The 21,107-nt window shown below is 61.4% G+C and overlaps 1 protein-coding gene across 1 annotated transcript; it reads left to right on the forward strand.

Moving 5' to 3' along the window:
- The first annotated feature begins 7,921 nt into the window (after nt 1–7,921).
- On the forward strand, nt 7,922–17,514 carry LOC147092207 (NADH dehydrogenase [ubiquinone] flavoprotein 1, mitochondrial-like). Its single transcript, XM_085975569.1, has 5 exons — nt 7,922–8,004; nt 9,264–9,375; nt 10,104–10,186; nt 10,717–10,883; nt 17,384–17,514. Exons 1-5 carry the CDS (start codon nt 7,979–7,981, stop codon nt 17,512–17,514), a joined length of 519 nt encoding a protein of 172 aa, XP_085831695.1. The 5' UTR covers nt 7,922–7,978.
- Nucleotides 17,515–21,107: the final 3,593 nt, after the last annotated feature.

A 21,107-nucleotide genomic window follows, 5' to 3' on the forward strand; every position in this document is an offset into this window, starting at 1 on the left:
AGGAGCGAGGTCGAGGACCAGGAGCGAGGTCGGGGCCCAGGAGCGAGGTCGGGGCCCAGGAGCGAGGTCGGGGCCCAGGAGCGAGGTCGGGGCCCAGGAGCGAGGTCGGGGCCCAGGAGAGAGGTCGGGGCCCAGGAGCGAGGTCGGGGCCCAGGAGTGAGGTCGGGGCCCAGGAGCGAGGTCGGGGCCCAGGGGCGAGGTCGAGGCCCAGGAGAGAGGTCGGGGCCCAGGAGCGATGTCGGGGCCCAGGAGCGAGGTCGGGGCCCAGGAGCGAGGTCGGGGCCCAGGAGCGAGGTAGGGGACCAGGAGCTGAGGTCGGGGACCAGGAGCGAGGTCGGGGCCCAGGAGCGAGGTCGGGGCCCAGGAGCGAGGTCGGGACCCAGGAGCGAGGTCGGGGCCCGGGAGCGAGGTCGGGGCCCGGGAGCGGAGGTCGGGGCCCGGGAGCGAGGTCGGGGCCCGGGAGCGAGGTCGGGGCCCGGGAGCGAGGTCGGGGCCCGGGAGCGAGGTCGGGGCCCCGGGGCGAGGTCGGGACCAGGAGCGAGGTCGGGACCCAGGAGCGAGGTCGGGGCCCAGGAGCGAGGGTCGGGGCCCAGGAGAGAGGTCGGGGCCAGGAGCGAGGTCGGGGCCCAGGAGCGAGGTCGGGGCCCAGGAGCGAGGTCGGGGCCCAGGGGCGAGGTCGAGGCCCAGGAGAGAGGTCGGGGCCCAGGAGCGATGTCGGGGCCCAGGAGCGAGGTCGGGGCCCAGGAGCGAGGTCGGGGCCCAGGGGCGAGGTCGGGACCCAGGAGCGAGGTCGGGGCCCAGGAGCGAGGTCGAGGCCCAGGAGCGAGGTCGGGGCCCAGGAGAGAGGTCGGGGCCCAGGAGCGAGGTCGGGCCCAGGAGCGAGGTCGGGGCCCAGGAGCGAGGTCGGGGCCAGGAGCGAGGTCGGGACCCCAGGAGCGAGGTCGGGACCCCAGAGGCGAGGTCGGGGCCCAGGAGCGAGGTCGGGGCCCAGGAGCGAGGTCGGGACCCCAGGAGCGAGGTCGGGGCCCAGGAGCGAGGTCGAGGCCCAGGAGCGAGGTCGAGGCCCAGGAGCGAGGTCGAGGCCCAGGAGCGAGGCCGGGGCCCAGGAGCGAGGTCGGGGCCCAGGAGCGAGGTCGAGGCCCAGGAGTGAGGTCGGGGCCCAGGAGCGAGGTCGAGGCCCAGGAGCGAGGTCGGGGCCCAGGAGCGAGGTCGGGGCCCAGGAGCGAGGTCGGGGCCCAGGAGCGAGGTCGGGGCCCAGGAGCGACGTCGAGGACCAGGAGCGAGGTCGGGGACCAGGAGCGAGGTCGGGGCCCAGGAGCGAGGTCGGGGCCCAGGAGCGAGGTCGGGACCCAGGAGCGAGGTCGGGGCCCGGGAGCGAGGTCGGGGCCCGGGAGCGAGGTCGGGGCCCGGGAGCGAGGTCGGGGCCCCGGGGCGAGGTCGGGACCCAGGAGCGAGGTCGGGACCCAGGAGCGAGGTCGGGGCCCAGGAGCGAGGTCGGGGCCCAGGAGAGAGGTCGGGGCCCAGGAGCGAGGTCGGGGCCCAGGAGCGAGGTCGGGGCCCAGGAGCGAGGTCGGGGCCCAGGGGCGAGGTCGAGGCCCAGGAGAGAGGTCGGGGCCCAGGAGCGATGTCGGGGCCCAGGAGCGAGGTCGGGGCCCAGGAGCGAGGTCGGGGCCCAGGGGCGAGGTCGGGACCCAGGAGCGAGGTCGGGGGCCCAGGAGCGAGGTCGAGGCCCAGGAGCGAGGTCGGGGCCCAGGAGAGAGGTCGGGGCCCAGGAGCGAGGTCGGGGCCCAGGAGCGAGGTCGGGGCCCAGGAGCGAGGTCGGGGCCCCAGGAGCGAGGTCGAGGCCCAGGAGCGACGTCGAGGCCCAGGAGCGAGGTCGGGGCCCAGGAGCGAGGTCGAGGCCCAGGAGCGACGTCGAGGCCCAGGAGCGAGGTCGGGGCCCAGGACCGAGGTCGGGGCCCAGGAGCGAGGTCGAGGCCCAGGAGCGAGGTCGTGGCCCAGGAGCGAGGTCGGGGCCCAGGAGCGAGGTCGAGGACCAGGAGCGAGGTCGGGGCCCAGGAGCGAGGTCGGGGCCCAGGAGCGAGGTCGGGGCCCAGGAGCGAGGTCGGGGCCCAGGAGCGAGGTCGGGGCCCAGGAGAGAGGTCGGGGCCCAGGAGCGAGGTCGGGGCCCAGGAGCGAGGTCGGGGCCCAGGAGCGAGGTCGGGGCCCAGGGGCGAGGTCGAGGCCCAGGAGCGAGGTCGAGGCCCAGGAGCGAGGTCGGGGCCCGGGAGCGAGGTCGAGGCCCGGGGAGCGAGGTCGGGGGCCCGGGAGCGAGGTCGAGGCCCAGGAGCGAGGCCGGGGCCCAGGAGCGAGGTCGGGGCCCAGGAGCGAGGGTCGGGGCCCAGGAGCGAGGTCGGGGCCCAGGAGCGAGGTCGGGGCCCAGGAGCGAGGCCGGCCCAGGAGCGAGGTCGGGGCCCAGGAGCGAGGTCGGGGCCCAGGAGCGAGGTCGGGACCCAGGAGCGAGGTCGGGGCCCAGGAGCGAGGTCGGGGCCCAGGAGCGAGGTCGGGGCCCAGGAGCGAGGTCGAGGCCCAGGAGCGAGGTCGGGGCCCAGGAGCGAGGTCGAGGCCCAGGAGCGAGGTCGGGGCCCAGGAGCGAGGTCGAGGCCCAGGAGCGAGGTCGAGGCCCAGGAGCGAGGTCGAGGCCCAGGAGCGAGGTCGGGGCCCAGGAGCGAGGTTGGGGCCCGGGAGCGAGGTCGAGGCCCGGGAGCGAGGTCGGGGCCCGGGAGCGAGGTCGAGGCCCAGGAGAGAGGTCGGGGCCCCGGGGCGAGGTCGGGACCCAGGAGCGAGGTCGGGGCCCAGGAGCGAGGTCGGGGCCCAGGAGCGAGGTCGAGGCCCAGGAGAGAGGTCGGGGCCCGGGAGCGAGGTCGCGGCTCAGGAGAGAGGTCGGGACCCAGGAGCGAGGTCGGGACCCAGGAGCGAGGTCGGGGCCCAGGAGCGAGGTCGCGGCCCAGGAGAGTGGTCGGGGCCCAGGAGCGAGGTCGGGGCCCAGGAGCGAGGTCGGGGCCCAGGAGCGAGGCCGGGGCCCAGGAGCGAGGTCGGGGCCCAGGAGCGAGGTCGGGGCCCAGGAGCGAGGTCGGGGCCCAGGAGCGAGGTCGGGGCCCAGGAGCGAGGTCGGGACCCAGGAGCGAGGTCGTGGCCCAGGAGCGAGGTCGAGGCCCAGGAGCGAGGTCGAGGCCCAGGAGCGAGGTCGAGGCCCAGGAGCGACGTCGGGACCCAGGAGCGAGGTCGGGGCCCAGGAGCGAGGTCGGGACCCAGGAGCGAGTTCGGGGCCCAGGAGCGAGGTCGAGGCCCAGGAGCGAGGCCGAGGCCCAGGAGCGAGGCCGAGGCCCAGCAGCGAGGTCGAGGCCCAGGAGCGAGGTCGAGGCCCAGGAGCGAGGTCGAGGCCCAGGAGCGAGGCCGAGGCCCAGGAGCGAAGTCGGGGCCCAGGAGCGAGGTCGTGGCCCAGGAGCGAGGTCGAGGCCCAGGAGCGAGGTCGGGGCCCCAGGAGCGAGGTCGGGGCCCAGGAGCGAGGTCGAGGCCCAGGAGCGAGGTCGGGGCCCAGGAGCGAGGTCGAGGCCCAAGAGCGAGGTCGGGGCCCAGGAGTGAGGTCGAGGACCCAGGAGCGAGGTCGGGGCCCAGGAGCGAGGTCGGGGCCCAGGAGCGAGGTCGAGGACCCAGGAGCGAGGTCGGGGCCCAGGAGCGAGGTCGGGGCCCAGGAGCGAGGTCGAGGCCCAGGAGCGAGGTCGGGGCCCGGGAGCGAGGTCGGGGCCCAGGAGCGAGGTCGAGGCCCAGGAGCGAGGTCGAGGCCCAGGAGTGAGGTCGGGGCCCAGGAGCGAGGTCGGGGACCCGGGAGCGAGGTCGGGGCCCAGGAGCGAGGTCGGGGCCCAGGGGCGAGGTCGAGATCCAGGGGCGAGGTCAGGGCCCAGGGGCGAGGTCGAGGCCCAGGAGAGAGGTCGGGGCCCAGGAGCGAGGTCGAGGACCCGGGAGCGAGGTCGGGGCCCAGGAGCGAGGTCGGGGCCCAGGAGCGAGGTCGGGACCCAGGAGCGAGGTCGGGGCCCAGGAGCGAGGTCGGGGCCCAGGGGCGAGGTCGGGGCCCAGGAGCGAGGTCGAGGCCCAGGAGCGAGGTCGGGGCCCAGGAGCGAGGTCGGGGCCCAGGAGCGAGGTCGAGGCCTAGGAGCGAGGTCGGGGCCCAGGAGCGAGGCCGAGGCCCAGGAGCGAGGTCGGGGCCCAGGAGCGAGGTTGGGGCCCAGGAGCGAGGTCGAAGCCCAGGAGCGAGGTCGGGGCCAAGGAGCGAGGTCGGGGCCCAGGAGCGAGGTCGGGGCCCAGGAGCGAGGTCGAGGCCCAGGAGCGAGGTCGGGGCCCAGGGGCGAGGTCGGGGCCCAGGGGCGAGGTCGGGGCCCAGGAGCGAGGTCGAGGCCCAGGAGCGAGGTCGGGGCCCAGGAGCGAGGTCGGGGCCCAGGAGCGAGGTCGAGGCCTAGGAGCGAGGTCGGGGCCCAGGAGCGAGGCCGAGGCCCAGGAGCGAGGTCGGGGCCAAGGAGCGAGGTCGGGGCCCAGGAGCGAGGTCGAAGCCCAGGAGCGAGGTCGGGGCCCAGGAGCGAGGTCGGGGCCCAGGAGCGAGGTCGAAGCCCAGGAGCGAGGTCGGGGCCCAGGAGCGAGGTCGAGGGCCCAGGAGCGAGGTCGGGGCCCAGGAGCGAGGTCGAGGCCCAGGAGCGAGGTCGGGGCCCAGGAGCGAGGTCGGGGCCCAGGAGCGAGGTCGGGGCCCAGGAGCGAGGTCGGGGCCCAGAAGCGAGGTCGGGGCCCAGGAGCGAGGTCGGGGCCCAGGAGCGAGGTCGAGGACCCAGGGGCGAGGTCGGGGCCCAAGAGCGAGGTCGGGGCCCAGGAGCGAGATCGAGGCCCAGGAGCGAGGTCGAGGATCCAGGGGCGAGGTCGGGGCCCAGGAGCGAGGTCGGGGCCCAGGAGCGAGGTCGAGGCCCAGGAGCGAGGTCGGGGCCCAGGAGCGAGGTCGGGCCCAGGAGCGAGGTCGAGGCCCAGGAGCGAGGTCGAGGCCAGGAGCGAGGTCGGGGCCCAGGAGCGAGGTCGAGGCCCAAGAGCGAGGTCGGGGCCCAGGAGCGAGGTCGAGGACCCAGGAGCGAGGTCGGGGCCCAGGAGCGAGGCCGGGGCCCAGGAGCGAGGTCGAGGCCCAGGAGCGAGGTCGAGGACCCAGGGGCGAGGTCGGGGCCCAGGAGCGAGGTCGGGGCCCAGGAGCGAGGTCGAGGCCCAGGGGCGAGATCGGGTCCCAGGAGCGAGGTCGAGGCCCAGGAGCGAGGCCGGGGCCCAGGAGCGAGGTCGAGGACCCAGGAGCGAGGTCGGGGCCCAGGAGCGAGGTCGAGGCCCAGGAGCGAGGCCGGGGCCCAGGAGCGAGGTCGGGGCCCAGGAGCGAGGTCGGGGCCCAGGAGCGAGGTCGAGGCCCAGGAGCGAGGCCGGGGCCCAGGAGCGAGGCCGGGGCCCAGGAGCGAGGCCGGGGGCCCAGGAGCGAGGCCGGGGCCCAGGAGCGAGGTCGGGGCCCAGGAGCGAGGTCGGGGCCCAGGAGCGAGGTCGAGGCCCAGCAGCGAGGTCGGGACCCAGGAGCGAGGTCGAGGACCCAGGAGCGAGGTCGGGAGGACCCAGAAGCGAGGTCGAGGACCCAGGAGCGAGGTCGGGAGGATCCAGGAGCGAGGTCGGGGCCCAGGAGCGAGGTCGGGGCCCAGGAGCGAGGTCGGGGCCTAGGAGCGAGGTCGAGGCCCAGCTGCGAGGTCGGGGCCCAGGAGCGAGGTCGAGGCCCAGGAGCGAGGTCGAGGCCCAGGAGCGAGGCCGGGGCCCAGGAGCGAGGTCGGGGCCCAGGAGCGAAGTCGGGGTCCAGGAGCGAGGTCGAGGCCCAGCAGCGAGGTCGAGGACCCAGGAGCGAGGTCGAGGACCCAGGAGCGAGGTCGAGGACCCAGGAGCGAGGTCGGGAGGACCCAGGAGCGAGGTCGGGGCCCAGTAGCGAGATCGGGGCCCAGGAGCGAGGTCGGGGCCCAGGAGCGAGGTCGAGGCCCAGCTGCGAGGTCGGGGCCCAGGAGCGAGGTCGAGGCCCAGGAGCGAGGTCGAGGCCCAGGAGCGAGGCCGGGGCCCAGGAGCGAGGTCGGGGCCCAGGAGCGAGGTCGGGGTCCAGGAGCGAGTTCGAGGCCCAGCAGCGAGGTCGAGGACCCAGGAGCGAGGTCGAGGACCCAGGAGCGAGGTCGGGAGGACCCAGGAGCGAGGTCGGGGCCCAGGAGCGAGGTCGGGGCCCAGGAGCGAGGTCGGGGCCCAGGAGCGAGGTCGGGACCCAGGAGCGAGGTCGAGGCCCAGGAGCGAGGTCGGGGCCAGGAGCGAGGTCGGGGCCCAGGAGCGAGGTCGGGGCCCAGGAGCGAGGTCGGGACCCAGGAGCGAGGTCGGGGGCCCAGGAGCGAGGTCGGGACCCAGGAGCGAGGTCGAGGACCCAGGAGCGAGGTCGGGGCCCAGGAGCGAGGTCGGGGCCCAGGAGCGAGGTCGGGGCCCAGGAGCGAGGTCGAGGCCCAGCTGCGAGGTCGGGACCCAGGAGCGAGGTCGAGGCCCAGCTGCGAGGTCGGGAGGACCACACTGCAGCCTATGAAACCCAGGCAGAGCGGACCTGCGGGTTAGGAGGGAGGAGGACAGTGGGAGTATTGGGGAGACCAAACGCAGACTGGGGGACCGCTTTGCGGATCACCCCCGTTCAGTCCACAAGGGTGACCCCGGGCTCCCAGTCACTTTAATCCTCCGCTCCACTCCCACTCGGTCCTCGGCCTCGGCCTATTACACTGTTCCGACGAAGCTCGAGGAACCGCACCTCATCTTTCCATTAGGCGCTTTGCAACCTTCAGGACTCTGCATGGATTCAACAATTTCAGGTCATGACTTCTGCCCGTATCAAACATGGCGGCCGGGCCATCTCGGCGCGCCAGGATGAAAGATGGCGGCGTAAGGCTGCGGCCTTGCTGCGGGTTCCCGGGCCCTCGACAACCTCCCGATTTGGGGTTTTTTTTGGTTTTTGTTTTCGCCGCGCGGGTGGTTTAAGAGGACCGGCTGCTCGACGAGCGAATCAATTTTTCGGCCGAGCATTGTGAAGGTGAACACAGGGGGAGCGGCTCCGCTCCGACAAGCCCGAAGATGGCGGCCGCTCCCTTTGTCCGGCTTGATTTTGAGTATCCCTCACAAAGATGGCGGCCCCTGAGTGCCCGGAGATCCCTCACAAAGATGGCGGCCCCTGAGTGCCGGGGAACCCTCACAAAGATGGCGGCCCCTGAGTGCCCGGCGAACCCTCACAAAGATGGCGGCACCTGGGTTCCCGGGGGGGGAACCGTAACAAAGATGGCGGGTTTTTTTTGGATGGTGGGGGAAATTAAGGACCCGAAGGAAGACGACGGCTGCTGTGTGGCCTTATTTTTGAGTACCCCTAACTAAGATGGCGGCTTCTGTGTGAGAATTTTGAGAACCCCCTAACAAAGATGGCGGCATCCGGTGGCTGCCCGGATGTGGCCTTATTATTTGATACGCCTAACCAAGATGGCGGCCTCTGCGTGCCCGGATTCTTTTAATTGAGTACCCCCCTTAAGCAAGATGGCGGGTGTAATTTGAATGCCCCTAACAAAGATGGCGGTTCCAAACCCCCGGCACCTCGGCGAGCCTGTGCCCCCATTAAAGATGGCCGCCAGCCGCTTGGTGCGCATGCCCGCTAGCGTCTTCAGCGGCGGCTGTCGAGGGATTGGAGTTCCGGGTGGCTTGGGGTTAAGGGAAAGACTTCCGCTCGGGTGAAATTGTTGGCAGGAGGGTGAGAGTGAAGGTGAGAGAGAAAGGGCATTAATGTGGGGTATGGATTAGAGGGAGGGCATTAAACTCTGTGGTACTGCAGGATCCTGCTGCTCAGTAAAGGGGGTAGTAGTATCATGCTGCTCAGTAAAGGGGGATGGCAGTATCCTGCTGCTCAGGAAGGTGGGGTGGTGGTATTCTGCTGCTCAGTAAAAGGGGGGGGGGGTGGTAGTATTTTGCTGCTCAGTAAAAGGGGTTGGGTTGTATTCTGCTGCTCAGGAAGGGGGTGGTAGTATTCTACTGCTCAGTAAAGGGGGGTGGTAGTATTCTGCTCAGTAAAGGGGGGTGGTAGTATTCTGTTTAGGAAGGGGGGATGGTAGTATTCTGCTGCTCAGGAAGGGGGATGGTAGTATTCTGCTGCTTAGGAAGGGGATGGCAGTATCCTGCTGCTCAGGAAGAGGGGGTGGTAGTATTCTGCTGCTCAGGAAAGGGGGATGGTTCTAACCTGCTGCTCAGGAAGGGGGATGGTAGTACTCTGCTGCTCAGGAAGGGGGATGGTAGTACTCTGCTGCTCAGGAAGGGGGATGGTAGTACTCTGCTGCTCAGGAAGGGTGGTGGTAGTATTCTGCTTCTCAGGAAGGGGGATGGTAGTATCCTGCTGCTCAGGAAAGGGGGATGGTAGTATCCTGCTGCTCAGGAAAGGGGGATGGTAGTATCCTGCTGCTCAGGAAAGGGGGAGGGCAGTATTCTGCTGCTCAGTAAAGGGGGAGGATGGTAGTATTCTGCTGCTCAGTAAAGGGGGATGGTCGTATTCTGCTGCTCAGTAAAGGGGGATGGTCGTATTCTGCTGCTCAGGAAGGGGGAGGGTAGTATTCTGCTGCTCGAGAGGGGAGGGTAGTATCCTGCTGCTCGAGAGGAGAGGGGGCGGGCAGTGTTCCGCTGCTCAAGAAAGGGGGAGTGTTGTGTTCTGCTCAGGCAAGGGGGAGGGTAGTGTTGTGCTCAAGCAAGGGGGAGGGTAGTGTTCTGCTGCTCTTGTTTTTATGTAACAGGCTCGAGGGGCTGAATGGCCTCCTCCTGATCTTGTTTAACAGGATCAAGGGGCTGAATGGCCTCTTCCTGTTCCTGTGTAACAGGCTCGAGGGGCTGAATGGCCTCCTCCTGTTCCTGTGTAACAGGCTCGAGGGGCTGAATGGCCTCCTCCTGTTCCTGTGTAACAGGCTCGAGGGGCCGATTGGCCTACTCCTGCTCCTGTGTAACGGGCTCGAGGGGCTGAATGGCCTCCTCCTGTTCCTGTGTAACAGGCTCGAGGGGCCGATTGGCCTACTCCTGCTCCTGTGTAAAAGGCTCGAGGGGCTGAATGGCCTTCTATTTCATTTCCATTGTACACATTTCTCAGCCCAGGTGTACAGACAAGGCTATTGACTCTGTCTCTCTCTCCTTAGGTTCCTGATGCTGGCTGTGAGGCAACTCCTGGGCAGTGGGCTGCGAGGGCCCTGCCCCACGAATGGAGCTGCCGTCTCCCTCGTCCGGTATACCTCATCGAACCCTCAGCAGGTGAGCCCTTTATGCCGTGGCTTCCGTTAGCCCTCGGTGTCAATCTCTCCCCCCCCACACACACTCCTCCTCCCCCCATCTGTCAGCGGGGATGGCGCTTGGGATCTTCCTGCTCGGTGTGTGTGGGGCTCAGTACCACAGCGGGTGTGAGATCGGTTAACTGACCGCCTCCCCACTCTGGGGTCAGGGGTCCTCTCTCTCTGATGGGAGGGATTGGCGAGGGGGGCGGGAGGGATTGGCGAGGGGGGCGGGAGGGGTGGGCGAGGGGGGGCGGGAGGGATTGGCGAGGGGGGCGGGAGGGATTGGCGAGGGGGGCGGGAGGGATTGGCGAGGGGGGCGGGAGGGATTGGCGAGGGGGGCGGGAGGGATTGGCGGGGGGGCGGGAGGGATTGGCGAGGGGGGCGGGAGGGATTGGCGAGGGGGGCGGGAGGGATTGGCGGGGGGGCGGGAGGGATTGGCGAGGGGGGCGGGAGGCGGGAGGGATTGGCGAGAGGGCGGGAGGGATTGGCGAGGGGCGGGAGGGATTGGCGAGGGGGGCGGGAGGGATTGGCGAGGGGGGCGGGAGGGATTGGCGGGGGGGCGGGAGGGATTGGCGGTGGGGTGGGAGGCGGGAGGGATTGGCGAGAGGGCAGGAGGGATTGGCGAGGGGCGGGAGGGCGGGGAGAAGTCAGGCAGCGACCCTTCACCCCTCGGATCGCAGTAATGTCTCTGTAACCCTGTCTCTGCAGACCTCCCCCGCAAAGACTAAGTACGGACCCCTCAAAGACGAGGACCGAATCTTCACCAACCTGTACGGGCGGCACGACTGGAGGTGAGCGGGTGTCGGACTCGAAAGGGCATGAATGGGGACGCTCCCTTACTGAGGGGCAGGGTAAATGGGGACGCTCCCTTACTGAGGGGCAGGGTAAATGGGGACGCTCCCTTACTGAGGGGCAGGGTAAATGGGGACGCTCCCTTACTGAGGGGAAGGGTAAATGGGGACGCTCCCTTACTGAGGGGCAGGGTAAATGGGGACGCTCCCTTACTGAGGGGCAGGGTAAATGGGGACGCTCCCTTACTGAGGGGCAGGGTAAATGGGGACGCTCCCTAACTGTTTGACGGGATGAATGGGGACGAGCCCTTAGAGGGCCAGCATAAATGAGGACGCTCCCTTACTGAAGGACAGGATAAATGGGGATGTTCCCTTACTCAGCCCCTCCTGTACCTGACTGATTAAATGTAGACGCTCCCTTGCTGATGGCCGCTTCCTCAACCCCCTCCGCACCTTGGGGTTCGGGCAGCCCGTTTACTCCCACTCCCCGGCAGCCCCGTGTGACTCCTTCCCGTCCTCTCTCCGTGCAGGCTGAAGGGAGCCCTCAAGCGCGGCGACTGGTACAAGACCAAGGAGATCCTGCTGAAGGGGGTGGACTGGATACTGGCCGAGGTGAAGACTTCGGGGCTGCGGGGGAGGGGCGGGGCCGGCTTTCCTACCGGCATGAAGTGGGGCTTCATGAACAAGCCGTCAGATGGCAGGTGAGTACCTGTATTGGTGGGGGGGGGGTAATGTAGAGGGAGCTCGACACTGTATCTAACCCGTGCTGTACCTGCCCTGGGAGCGCTCGATGCTGGCACTGGGTATAAAGTGGGGGACACACTGTCAGGGTAATGTAGAGGGAGCTCTACACTGTATCTAACCCGTGCTGTACCTGCCCTGGGAGCGCTCGATGCTGACACTGGGTATAAAGTGGGGACACACTGTCAGGGTAATGTAGAGGGAGCTCTACACTGTATCTAACCCGTGCTGTACCTGCCCCGGGAGCGCTCGATGCTGGCACTGGGTATAAAGTGGGGGACACACTGTCAGGGTAATGTAGAGGGAGCTCTACACTGTATCTAACCCGTGCTGTACCTGCCCTGGGAGCGCTCGATGCTGACACTGGGTATAAAGTGGGGGACACACTGTCAGGGTAATGTAGAGGGAGCTCTACACTGTATCTAACCCGTGCTGTACCTGCCCCGGGAGTGCTCGATGCTGACACTGGGTATAAAGTGGGGGACACACTGTCAGGGTAATGTAGAGGGAGCTCTACACTGTATCTAACCCGTGCTGTACCTGCCCTGGGAGCGCTCGATGCTGACACTGGGTATAAAGTGGGGGACACACTGTCAGGGTAATGTAGAGGGAGCTCTACACTGTATCTAACCCGTGCTGTACCTGCCCTGGGAGCGCTCGATGCTGACACTGGGTATAAAGTGGGGGACACACTGTCAGGGTAATGTAGAGGGAGCTCTACACTGTATCTAACCCGTGCTGTACCTGCCCTGGGAGCGCTCGATGCTGACACTGGGTATAAAGTGGGGGACACACTGTCAGGGTAATGTAGAGGGAGCTCTACACTGTATCTAACCCGTGCTGTACCTGCCCCGGGAGCGCTCGATGCTGACACTGGGTATGAAGTGGGGACACACTGTCAGGGTAATGTAGAGGGAGCTCTACACTGTATCTAACCCGTGCTGTACCTGCCCCGGGAGCGCTCGATGCTGACACTGGGTATAAAGTGGGGGGACACACTGTCAGGGTAATGTAGAGGGAGCTCTACACTGTATCTAACCCATGCTGTACCTGCCCTGGGAGCGCTCGATGCTGACACTGGGTATAAAGTGGGGGACACACTGTCAGGGTAATGTAGAGGGAGCTCTACACTGTATCTAACCCGTGCTGTACCTGCCCTGGGAGCGCTCGATGCTGACACTGGGTATAAAGTGGGGGACACACTGTCAGGGTAATGTAGAGGGAGCTCTACACTGTATCTAACCCGTGCTGTACCTGCCCTGGGAGCGCTCGATGCTGACACTGGGTATAAAGTGGGGACACACTGTCAGGGTAATGTAGAGGAAGCTCTACACTGTATCTAACCCGTGCTGTACCTGCCCTGGGAGCGCTCGATGCTGACACTGGGTATAAAGTGTGGACACACTGTCAGGGTAATGTAGAGGGAGCTCTACACTGTATCTAACCCGTGCTGTACCTGCCCCGGGAGCGCTCGATGCTGACACTGGGTATGAAGTGGGGACACACTGTCAGGGTAATGTAGAGGGAGCTCTACACTGTATCTAACCCGTGCTGTACCTGCCCTGGGAGCGCTCGATGCTGACACTGGGTATAAAGTGGGGGACACACTGTCAGGGTAATGTAGAGGGAGCTCTACACTGTATCTAACCCGTGCTGTACCTGCCCTGGGAGCGCTCGATGCTGACACTGGGTATAAAGTGGGGACACACTGTCAGGGTAATGTAGAGGGAGCTCTACACTGTATCTAACCCGTGCTGTACCTGCCCTGGGAGCGCTCGATGCTGACACTGGGTATAAAGTGGGGACACACTGTCAGGGTAATGTAGAGGGAGCTCTGCACTGTATCTAACCCGTGCTGTACCTGCCCCGGGAGCGCTCGATGCTGACACTGGGTATAAAGTGGGGACACACTGTCAGGGTAATGTAGAGGGAGCTCTACACTGTATCTAACCCGTGCTGTACCTGCCCCGGGAGTGCTCGATGCTGACACTGGGTATAAAGTGGGGACACACTGTCAGGGTAATGTAGAGGGAGCTCTACACTGTATCTAACCCATGCTGTACCTGCCCTGGGAGTGCTCGATGCTGACACTGGGTATAAAGTGGGGGACACACTGTCAGGGTAATGTAGAGGGAGCTCTACACTGTATCTAACCCGTGCTGTACCTGCCCCGGGAGTGCTCGATGCTGACACTGGGTATAAAGTGGGGGACACACTGTCAGGGTAATGTAGAGGGAGCTCTACACCTACACTGTATCTAACCCGTGCTGTACCTGCCCCGGGAGCGCTCGATGCTGACACTGGGTATAAAGTGGGGGACACACTGTCAGGGTAATGTAGAGGGAGCTCTACACTGTATCTAACCTGTGCTGTACCTGCCCTGGGAGCGCTCGATGCTGACACTGGGTATAAAGTGGGGACACACTGTCAGGGTAATGTAGAGGGAGCTCTACACTGTATCTAACCCGTGCTGTACCTGCCCTGGGAGCGCTCGATGCTGACACTGGGTATAAAGTGGGGACACACTGTCAGGGTAATGTAGAGGGAGCTCTACACTGTATCTAACCCGTGCTGTACCTGCCCTGGGAGCACTCGATGCTGACACTGGGTATAAAGTGGGGACACACTGTCAGTGTAATGTAGAGGGAGCTCTACACTGTATCTAACCCGTGCTGTACCTGCCCTGGGAGTGCTCGATGCTGACACTGGGTATAAAGTGGGGACACACTGTCAGGGTAATGTAGTGGGAGCTCTACACTGTATCTAACCCGTGCTGTACCTGCCCTGGGAGTGCTCGATGCTGACACTGGGTATAAAGTGGGGACACACTGTCAGGGTAATGTAGAGGGAGCTCTACACTGTATCTAACCCGTGCTGTACCTGCCCTGGGAGCGCTCGATGCTGACACTGGGTATAAAGTGGGGACACACTGTCAGGGTAATGTAGAGGGAGCTCTACACTGTATCTAACCCGTGCTGTACCTGCCCTGGGAGCGCTCGATGCTGACACTGGGTATAAAGTGGGGACACACTGTCAGGGTAATGTAGAGGGAGCTCTACACTGTATCTAACCCGTGCTGTACCTGCCCTGGGAACGCTCGATGCTGACACTGGGTATAAAGTGGGGACACACTGTCAGGGTAATGTAGTGGGAGCTCTACACTGTATCTAACCCGTGCTGTACCTGCCCTGGGAGCGCTCGATGCTGACACTGGGTATAAAGTGGGGACACACTGTCAGGGCAATGTAGAGGGAGCTCTACACTGTATCTAACCTGTGCTGTACCTGCCCTGGGAGCACTCGATGCTGACACTGGGTATAAAGTGGGGGACACACTGTCAGGGTAATGTAGAGGGAGCTCTACACTGTATCTAACCCGTGCTGTACCTGCCCCGGGAGCGCTCGATGCTGACACTGGGTATAAAGTGGGGACACACTGTCAGGGTAATGTAGAGGGAGCTCTACACTGTATCTAACCCGTGCTGTACCTGCCCTGGGAGCGCTCGATGCTGACACTGGGTATAAAGTGGGGACACACTGTCAGGGTAATGTAGAGGGAGCTCCACACTGTATCTAACCCGTGCTGTACCTGCCCCGGGAGCGCTCGATGCTGACACTGGGTATAAAGTGGGGGACACACTGTCAGGGTAATGTAGAGGGAGCTCTACACTATCTAACCCATGCTGTACCTGCCCCGGGAGCGCTCGATGCTGACACTGGGTATAAAGTGGGGACACACTGTCAGGGTAATGTAGAGGGAGCTCTACACTGTATCTAACCCGTGCTGTACCTGCCCTGGGAGCGCTCGATGCTGACACTGGGTATAAAGTGGGGACACACTGTCAGGGTAATGTAGAGGGAGCTCTACACTGTATCTAACCCGTGCTGTACCTGCCCTGGGAGCGCTCGATGCTGACACTGGGTATAAAGTGGGGACACACTGTCAGGGTAATGTAGAGGGAGCTCTACACTGTATCTAACCCGTGCTGTACCTGCCCTGGGAGCGCTCGATGCTGACACTGGGTATAAAGTGGGGACACACTGTCAGGGTAATGTAGAGGGAGCTCTACACTGTATCTAACCCGTGCTGTACCTGCCCTGGGAGCGCTCGATGCTGACACTGGGTATAAAGTTTGGGACACACTGTCAGGGTAATGTAGAGGGAGCCCTACACTGTATCTAACCCGTGCTGTACCTGCCCTGGGAGCGCTCGATGCTGACACTGGGTATAAAGTGGGGGACACACTGTCAGGGTAATGTAGAGGGAGCTCTACACTGTATCTAACCCGTGCTGTACCTGCCCTGGGAGCGCTCGATGCTGACACTGGGTATAAAGTGGGGACACACTGTCAGGGTAATGTAGAGGGAGCCCAACACTGTATCTAACCCGTGCTGTACCTGCCCTGGGAGCGCTCGATGCTGACACTGGGTATAAAGTGGGGGACACACTGTCAGGGTAATGTAGAGGGAGCTCTACACTGTATCTAACCCGTGCTGTACCTGCCCTGGGAGCGCTCGATGCTGACACTGGGTATAAAGTGGGGGACACACTGTCAGGGTAATGTAGAGGGAGCTCTACACTGTATCTAACCCGTGCTGTACCTGCCCCGGGAGCGCTCGATGCTGACACTGGGTATAAAGTGGGGGACACACTGTCAGGGTAATGTAGAGGGAGCTCTACACTGTATCTAACCCGTGCTGTACCTGCCCTGGGAGCGCTCGATGCTGACACTGGGTATAAAGTGGGGACACACTGTCAGGGTAATGTAGAGGGAGCTCTACACTGTATCTAACCCGTGCTGTACCTGCCCTGGGAGCGCTCGATGCTGACACTAGGTATAAAGTGGGGACACACTGTCAGGGTAATGTAGAGGGAGCTCTACACTGTATCTAACCCGTGCTGTACCTGCCCTGGGAGCGCTCGATGCTGACACTGGGTATAAAGTGGGGGACACACTGTCAGGGTAATGTAGAGGGAGCTCTACACTGTATCTAACCCATGCTGTACCTGCCCTGGGAGCGCTCGATGCTGACACTGGGTATAAAGTGGGGGACACACTGTCAGGGTAATGTAGAGGGAGCTCTGCACTGTATCTAACCCGTGCTGTACCTGCCCTGGGAGCGCTCGATGCTGACACTGGGTATAAAGTGGGGGACACACTGTCAGGGTAATGTAGAGGGAGCTCTACACTGTATCTAACCCGTGCTGTACCTGCCCTGGGAGCGCTCGATGCTGACACTGGGTATAAAGTGGGGACACACTGTCAGGGTAATGTAGAGGGAGCTCTACACTGTATCTAACCCGTGCTGTACCTGCCCTGGGAGCGCTCGATGCTGACACTGGGTATAAAGTGGGGACACACAGTCAGGGTAATGTAGAGGGAGCTCTACACTGTATCTAACCTGTGCTGTACCTGCCCTGGGAGTGCTCGATGCTGACACTGGGTATAAAGTGGGGGACACACTGTCAGGGTAATGTAGAGGGAGCTCTACGCTGTATCTAACCCGTGCTGTACCTGCCCCGGGAGTGCTCGATGCTGACACAGGGTATAAAGTGGGGGACACACTGTCAGGGTAATGTAGAGGGTGCTCTACACTGTATCTAACCCGTGCTGTACCTGCCCTGGGAGCGCTCGATGCTGACACTGGGTATAAAGTGGGGGACACACTGTCAGGGTAATGTAGAGGGAGCTCTACACTGTATCTAACCCGTGCTGTACCTGCCCTGGGAGCGCTCGATGCTGACACTGGGTATAAAGTGGGGACACACTGTCAGGGTAATGTAGAGGGAGCTCTACACTGTATCTAACCCGTGCTGTACCTGCCCTGGGAGCGCTCGATGCTGACACTGGGTATAAAGTGGGGGACACACTGTCAGGGTAATGTAGAGGGAGCCCTACACTGTATCTAACCCGTGCTGTACCTGCCCTGGGAGCGCTCGATGCTGACACTGGGTATAAAGTGGGTACAGACTGTCAGAGTAATGTAGAGGGAGCTCTACACTGTATCTAACCCGTGTTGTACCTGCCCTGGGAGCGCTCGATGCTGACACTGGGTATAAAGTGGGGGACACACTGTCAGGGTAATGTAGAGGGAGCTCTACACTGTATCTAACCCGTGCTGTACCTGCCCTGGGAGCGCTCGATGCTGACACTGGGTATAAAGTGGGGGACACACTGTCAGGGTAATGTAGAGGGAGCTCTACACTGTATCTAACCCGTGCTGTACCTGCCCTGGGAGCGCTCGATGCTGACACTGGGTATAAAGTGGGGGACACACTGTCAGGGTAATGTAGAGGGAGCTCTACACTGTATCTAACCCATGTTTTTAGTGTGTGATCTGGTATTACTGATTTCAGACATCTGTCTATCCTACTGACATGGCTCCCTGTGATTTAATGCCCATGTTTCACCAGGGCCAAGGCTAACCTGAAATCTTTGTGTATCTCACTTCCCAGGAGGAGTCCAGTTAGGGATTAACTCCCAGGGCGAGCAGCTGAAACACTGGTTTGAGTGTTTGAAGAACAAGGAGAGGAAGGTGGAATACTGGCACACGCTAATCCACGAGAACTCCGAACTAAGTGATTGAATGACACCATGATCATGTGATTCAACGGCCAACCAATAGCGTCTCATCCAAACCCAACCAATCGCATCTCACCCACAACCAACCAATCGCATCTCACCCACAACCAACCAATCGCATCTCACCCACAACCAACCAATCGCATCTCACCCACAACCAACCAATCGCATCTCACCCACACCCAACCAATCGCATCTCACCCACAACCAACCAATCGCATCTCACCCACAACCAACCAATCGCATCTCGCCCACAACCAACCAATTGTATCTCACCCACAATCAACCAATCACATCTCACCCACAACCAACCAATTGCATCTCACCAACAACCAACCAGTCGCATCTCACCCACAACCAACCAATCGCATCTCACCCAAACCCAACCAATCACAGCTCACCCACAACCAACCAATCGCATCTCACCCACAACCAACCAATCGCATCTCACCCACAACCAACCAATTGCATCTCACCAACAACCAACCAATCGCATCTCACCCACAACCAACCAATCGCATCTCACCCAAACCCAACCAATCACAGCTCACCCACAACCAACCAATCGCATCTCACCCACAACCAACCAATCGCATCTCACCACAACCAACCAATCGCATCTCACCCACAACCAACCAATGGCATCTCACCCAGAACCAACCAATCGCATCTCACCCAAACCCAACCAATCGCATCTCACCCACAACCAACCAATTGCATCTCACCAACAACCAACCAATCGCATCTCACCCACAACCAACCAATCGCATCTCACCCAAACCCAACCAATCACAGCTCACCCACAACCAACCAATCGCATCTCACCCACAACCAACCAATCGCATATCACCCACAACCAACCAATCGCATCTCACCCACAACCAACCAATCGCATCTCACCCAAACCCAACCAATCACAGCTCACCCACAACCAACCAATCGCATCTCACCCACAACCAACCAATCGCATCTCACCACAACCAACCAATCGCATCTCACCCACAACCAACCAATGGCATCTCACCCAGAACCAACCAATCGCATCTCACCCACAACCAACCAATCGCATCTCACCCACAACCAACCAATTGCATCTCACCCACAACCAGCCAATGGCATCTCACCCACAACCAACCAATAGCTTCTCACCCACAACTAACCAATCGGATCTCACCCACAACCAACCAATCGCATCTCACCCAAACCCATCCAATGGCATCTCACCCACAACCAACCAATCGCATCTCACCCAAACCCAACCAATCACATCTCACCCACAACCAACCGATCACATCTCACCCACAACCAACCAATCACATCTCACCCACTTCATTAACCAATTACTAGCAGGTCACCAACATCATTAACCAGCCAAGTGCATCTGATTGACTTCAATGCTCATCCAATAGGATCTCATCATCTTCAACATTCAACCAATAGGATCTCATCATCGTCAATATTCATCCGATAGGATCTCATCAACCTCAGTACACAACCAATAGAAACCAATTGCTTCAACACCCAGCCAATCATAAGCCAGCTCCTTCAGAATCCGACCAATGGCGCCTCATCAAGCTCAGGACCAACTGCAATCCAGATACTTCCAGTGCCAATTGGAAACCACCTTACATAATCAGTGTCCATGGACCTCAAATCCAGCAGTCCAGCAATTGGTGGACCACTGTCCAATCGGTACAGACCTACTAAAACAAGCACGTGTTTTTGAATCTTTGCCCAATAGCAACCCATCTGTCTAAATGTTAGAGTACAGCGACCAATAGGAGTCCTGCTCTGGATCTACGCTGAAGATACGTCTCCAGCCTCTCTGAGAGGAGATACTCCATTGGCTGACACGCTCCCACCCATTGACCACTGGCAGTCTGGCTTCCACCAACCGAGGCGAGCCCTTCAAATGAAAACATGGCTGCCTCGACCAATCAGAATAGAGGAACCGAAACTCAGTATCCTGTTGGCTAACTGCATTGAGCTTTCCTGAGAAAGAAAGACTTACATTCTACAGCGCCTTTTATGACTTTGGGGCGTCCCAAAGCACTTTACAGCCAATGAAGTACTTTTTGATGTGTAGTCACTGTTGTAATGTGGGAAACGTGGCAGCCAATATGCGCACAGCAAGCTCCCACAAACAGCAATGTGATAATGACCAGATAATCTGTTTCAGTGATGTTGGTTGAGGGATAAATATTAGCCCCAGGACACCGGGGAGAACTCCCCTGGTCTTCTTCAAACTAGTGGCCGTGGAATCTTTGTCGTCCACCTGAGAGGGCAGACGGGTCCTCGGTCTAACGTCTCATCTGGAAGACGGGACCTCCGACAGGGCAGCACTCCCTCAGCGCTGCACTGAAGTGCAGTAGAGGGGTCATAGTTTCAGGATAAGGGGTCGGCCATTTAAGACTGAGATGAGGAGGAATTTCTTCACTCAGAGGGTTGTGAAACTTGAGTAAATTCAAGGCTGAGATCGATAGATTTTTGGACTCTAAGGGAATCAAGGGATATGGGGATCGGGCAGGAAAGTGGAGTTGAGGTCGATGATCAGCCATGGTTTTATTGAATGGCGGAGCAGGCTCGAGGGGCCGTACGGCCGACTCCTGCTCCTATGTGTCAGCCTAGATTTTGTGCTCAAAGTCATAGAGTTAAAGGGTCATAACGGCCCAAAAGGAGGCCATTCGGCCCATCGAGTCCGTGCCGGCTCTCTGTAGAACAATCCAGTCAGTCCCACTCCCCCGCTCTATCCCCGTAGCCCTGCAAGTTTATTTCCCTCCAGTGCCTATCCAGTCTCCCCTTGAAAACATTGAGTGTCTCCGCTTCCACCACTTCCGTCGGCAGCGAGTTCCAGGTCCTCACCACTCGCTGCGTAAAAAAGTTTTCCCTCACATCCCCCCTGTATCTCTTGCCCAAAACCTTAAATCTGTGTCCCCTAGTCCTTGTACCATTAACTAGGAGGAGCGATCATAATATGATAGAATTCTTCATTAAGGTGGAGAGTGAAGTTGTTGATTCAGAGACTTGGGTACTGAATTTAAATAAAGGAAACTACGATGGTATGAGGCGCGAGTTGGCTAGGATGGATTGGGGAACGTTACTTAAAGGGTTGACAGTGAATAGGCAATGGCAAACACTCAAAGACCGAATGGATGAACTACATAATTTGTTCATCCGTTTGGCATAAAAATAAAACAAAAAAAGGTGACTCAACCGTGGCTAACAAGGGAAATTAGGGATAGCATAAGATCCAAGGAGAGGACATATAAATTGGCCAGAAAAAGCAGCAAACCTGAGGATTGGGAACAGTTTAGGATTCAGCAAAGGAGGACAAAGGGATTAATTAAGAAAGGGAAAATAGAATATGAGAGTAAGCTTGCAGGGAACATAAAAACTGACTGTAAAAGCTTCTATAGATATGTGAAAAGAAAAAGATTGGCGAAGTCAAGCGTAGGTCCCTTGCAGTCAGAATCAGGGAAATTTATAATGGGGAACAAAGACATGGCAGACCAACTAAATACATACTTTGGTTCTGCCTTCACAAAGGAGGACACAAATAAACTCCCAGAGATGTCGGGGAACATAGGGTCTGATGAG

This window comes from Somniosus microcephalus, unplaced genomic scaffold, assembly GCF_052327205.1.
Source record: "Somniosus microcephalus isolate GS21.2 unplaced genomic scaffold, FLI_Smic_1.0 unresolved_chr2, whole genome shotgun sequence".
NCBI lineage: Eukaryota > Metazoa > Chordata > Chondrichthyes > Squaliformes > Somniosidae > Somniosus > Somniosus microcephalus.